The 4,393-nt window shown below is 43.3% G+C and overlaps 1 protein-coding gene across 1 annotated transcript; it reads right to left on the bottom strand.

The window, feature by feature from the left end:
* LOC109226218 lies at nt 1,439-3,740 on the bottom strand. Its single transcript, XM_019391012.1, has 3 exons — nt 3,607-3,740; nt 2,378-2,546; nt 1,439-2,038 (listed from the first exon to the last, which is right to left on the bottom strand). The coding sequence occupies exons 1-3, from the start codon at nt 3,738-3,740 to the stop codon at nt 1,439-1,441; spliced, it is 903 nt and encodes a 300-aa protein (XP_019246557.1).

Genomic DNA, 4,393 nt, shown 5'->3' on the forward strand with positions numbered 1-4,393 from the left:
CTGGGTTTCAGGTAAAATTTTATGGGGCCTTACAGATTCCCCCACTTAAGATCATTCGTCCTCGAACAAGGGTCAAAGTTTAGTATTAGCATCCGATCTAACTCAACTGCCACACTACACACCAACAGTCCCAAATTTTTGACTAACGCCCAAAATTTCCGAAAATTTTGCAAGAGTTTCCTTTGTAACTGGGCCTATCCACCTACCAGAGAACCCCATAAACACGTCCTAATAACATAACATAACACAAAACAACACTAACTGTGGCCTCATAAGCAACACCAAAAAGAACACCTTTACATCAACTGAACAAGTGATACAAAATTCACACGCGACAATTTCATAAAACGATTACACAACTATTCAAACGAGTAAGGATACTTCTTCTTCATCTCTTCCTCGGCCTCCCAGGTAGCCTCTTCAACATGCTGGTTTTGCCATAACACTTTCACGGAGTTAATTTCTTAATTCCTCAACTTCCCGACCTGCTTATAAAGAATGACAACTGGAATTTCTTCATATGACAGTTCTTCATTAGCCTCAATAGTCTCAACTAGTATGATAAGCGACGGATCTCCGATTACATTTTTCAACATAGACACATGAAATACAGGGTGCACTAATGACATCTCAGGTGGTAGCTAAAGCTTGCACGCCAAATGACCAATCCATTAAATGATTCTGTACGGTCCGACATACCTCAAACTCAACTTCACTTTCATTCCAAACTGCATTATACCCTTCATAGGGGAAACCTTCAAGAATACCCAATCATCTTCTTTATACTCCAAGTCTGTACGGCGAATGTCCGAGTAGGATATTTGACGGCTTTGGGCCGTTTTAAACCACTCTCTAGAGATCTTAAACTTTTCCATCGCGTGATGCACGAGATCGTGTCCTATCAATTCGGTCTCCCTAATTTCGAACCACCCAATGGCAGATCTACATCTTCTACCATACAACGCCTCAAATGGTGCAATATGAATACTAGCATGATAACAGTTGTTGTGAGCAAATTCTATGATTGATAAATAATCATCCCAGCTACCCTTGATGTCAAGAAGTCAAGCCCGAACATATCCTCAAGCGTCTGAATGGTCCGTCCTGCCTACCCATCGGTCTGTGGATGAAAGGATGTACTAAGATTCACCGAAGTACCAAAACCTTGCTGAAATTTCATCCAAAAGTTAAATATGAACTGTGGCACTCGATCAGAAATGATAGAAACTGGAGTCCCATGCAACCTAACTATTTCCTTGATATACAACTAAGCATAGTGTCCCGCTGTGTCGATAGAGTTAACTGGCAACACGTGTGCTGATTTCATGAGCCGACCCACAATCACCCAAATTGAGTAAAACTTGCACGGAGTACGTGATAATCCCACCACAAAGTCCATGTTAATTATTTCCCACGTCCACATTGGAATTTCTATGTTCTATGCCAACCCACGAGGCCTTTTATGCTCGGCCTTCACTTGCTGAAAATTTGGGCATTTTGCCACAAAGTCCGCTACATTCCTCTTCATGTCATTCTGCCAATAGATTTCCTTGAGATCACGATACATCTTTGTAGAACCTGGGTGCACAGAATACCTAGAAGCGTGAGCTTCAACCATGATTCTTTGCCGAAGACCATATATATTTGGAACATATAGTTGCCCTTGGTACCATAGTGTACCATCATCCATGCCCAGAGAAAAAGTTGTGGTCGTATGTTTATGAATCCTCTCATTCAACTGTACCAACAATGGATCATCATATTGCTTATTTTTAACCTGCACCACAAGCAATGATTCAGCCCTATTTTGCACAATCACCCCTTCTTCACTAGACTCCCCAAGACAAACTCCCAAGCTAGCCGACCAATGAGCCTCCCTAGCCAACGGCCTTTGGAATGCCTCCAAGTGAGCCAAACTGCCCATAGATTTCCGGCTCAGAGCATCCGCCACAACATTGACTTTTCCCGGGTGATATAGAATATCGATGTCGTAATCTTTGAGTAACTCCAGCCATGTTCTCTGCCTCAAATTCAATTCCTTCCATTTGAAAATATATTGAAGGCTCTCATGGTCCATGAATACATCCACACGGACCCCATTCAAGTAATGACACCAAATCATAAATGCAAAAACCACCGCCGCAAGTTCTAAGTCATGTGTTGGATGGTTCTTTTCATGATTCTTGAGTTGCCTAGAAGCATAACTTATAACCTTTCCATGTGGCATTAATACACACCCAAGACCGATCCTTGAAGCATTGCAATATAACACAAACCCATATGTACCCTCTGGCAGGGTCAACAACGACGTCGTAGTCAATATTGATTTCAACTCCTAGAAGCTCCTTTCACAAGCATCAGACCATTGAAACTTAACCACTTTCTGTGTCAATTTAGTCAACTGAGAGGCAAGAGTAGAGAACCCCTCCACAAACTTCATGTAATACCATGTTAAGCAGCAGAAATTGCGAATCTCTATTGGAGTTATAGGTCTAGGCCAATTCTTCACAGCTGCAATCTTCTGAGGATCAACCTTAATTCCTTCTCTGGAGACGACATGAGATTGTAATGTGACAGATTCAAGCCAAAATTCACATTTTGGAAAACTTCGCATATAACTGGTGCTGATGAAGAGTCTGCAGAACTGCCCTTAGATGATTTGCATGGTCCTCTCGACTTTGTGAATATACAAGGCTATCGTCAATAAACACTATTACAATGGAGTCAAGAAAAGCCTTGAAGACTTGATTTATAAGATCCATGAAAGTAGTCGGGGCGTTCGTTAGCCCAAAAGACATCACCAGGAATTCAAAGTGCCCATACCGGGTCCTGAAAGCTGTTTTCAAAATATCCTGCTCCCTTCTTCAATTGGTGATACCCAGACCCTAAATTAATTTTATAGAAGTACCTAGCACCCTATAATTGATCAAACAAATTGTCTACCCTTGGTAGTGGGTATTTATTTTTTATTGTGACTTTGTTGAGATGCCGATAGTCAATACACATCCGTAGCAACCTATCTTTCTTTCTTACAAATAGAACCAGTGCACCCCAAGGCGACACACTCGGTCGGATGAAGCCTTTCTCTAGCAAATCCTTCAATTGTTTCTTTAGCTCCTTCAATTCTACCGACACCATTCTGTAAGGTGGAATAGATATAAGCTGCGTGTCTAGCATCACATCAATCTCAAAATCAATTTCCCTATCTAGTGGGATCCTAGGGAGCTCATCCAGAATGACATCCGGAAATTCATTCATAATAGGCACAAACTCAAGTGTAGGTGCCTCAACATCGTTGTCCGTGACCCGAATCAAATGATAGATACACCCCTTGTTACTTATTTTTGTGGCCTTAAGGTATGAAATAAACCTACCTTTTGGCACCACATTATCCTCTTCCATTCAACAACTGGCTCATTTGGAAATTAAAACTATATAGTTCTGGTTCGATAATCAAGATTGGTAAAACATGGATATAGCCAATCCATCCCCATTATTACATCAAAGTCAACCATCCCAATTCAATGAGATCGGCCATGGTATCCCGACCACGCACCGTGACACACAATCTCTATAAACCTGCGCGGCCACAATAGACTCACCAACCGGAGTAGATACAAAGGAGTGACATAGGACAAAGTGGAATCGGGATCAATAAGAGCATACACATCATGAGATTGGACAGTCAATATACCTGTGTCAACATTTGGAGAAGCCTCTGCACTCTGGCGACCACTCATAGCATAGAAACGATTGGGTCATCCCGAAATCTGTGCACCACCCCTAGTTGCACTACGCCCTGCGGGTGTTGGAGTGCCTCGATCTGGAGAAGGTGCTGAGGATGTAGCAGCTACAGAACTTGATGGCTATGCGGTCCCCCTTCCTGCACCCTGGCGGGACGAACGACACTTCTGAATATGACCTCTCAATCCGCGCCCATAGCATATAGGTAGGTCCGTGGAACAGATCCCCAAGTGCATCTTCCCTCACCTGGGGCATGGGGGCCTCCATTTTTACTAGAATCTCCCTCTAGACCGGCCCTGCTGGTGGCGTCCTCTGTTTCCCGAGCTAGGCCTAAAATGACTCTACTGCTGTTGACTGGGGCCTGATGGCGGTGCACTGGCTAAAGACTGAGAAAAAGACCGAGATGGCCCTGATGACCCTCCCCTCAATGCTGACCTACCACCACCAAATGAATCTCCAAGGTTGCCGCGGATTGGGCCTTACTTCTAATTCTTGCTCCATTCTGTTCTTCAACTTATGGTTCTCTATAGCTTGAGTAAATGCCACCATCTTCCCATAGTTCATGTCAGAATTCAGGGAAGCCATAACAACCTCATTGATAACCAAAGTGCTAAGGCTCTGCACAAACCGGCGCACTCTAGCCTCCATA

This window comes from Nicotiana attenuata, chromosome 5 (genome assembly GCF_001879085.1).
Source record: "Nicotiana attenuata strain UT chromosome 5, NIATTr2, whole genome shotgun sequence".
Taxonomy (NCBI): domain Eukaryota; kingdom Viridiplantae; phylum Streptophyta; class Magnoliopsida; order Solanales; family Solanaceae; genus Nicotiana; species Nicotiana attenuata.

What these genes read in the sequence shown, in the direction of transcription:
- LOC109226218 (XM_019391012.1), bottom strand. Translation starts at nt 3,740, where the DNA reads ATGAGTGGTCGCCAGAGTGCAGAGGCTTCTCCAAATGTTGACACAGGT. An exon ending in ACTCCTTTGTATCTACTCCG is followed by an intron (nt 2,547 to 3,606) that starts GTTGGTGAGTCT and finishes TGTCGTCTCCAG; the next exon opens with AGAAGGAATTAAGGTTGATC. An exon ending in CTAAATTGACACAGAAAGTG is followed by an intron (nt 2,039 to 2,377) that starts GTTAAGTTTCAA and finishes TTCAAATGGAAG; the next exon opens with GAATTGAATTTGAGGCAGAG.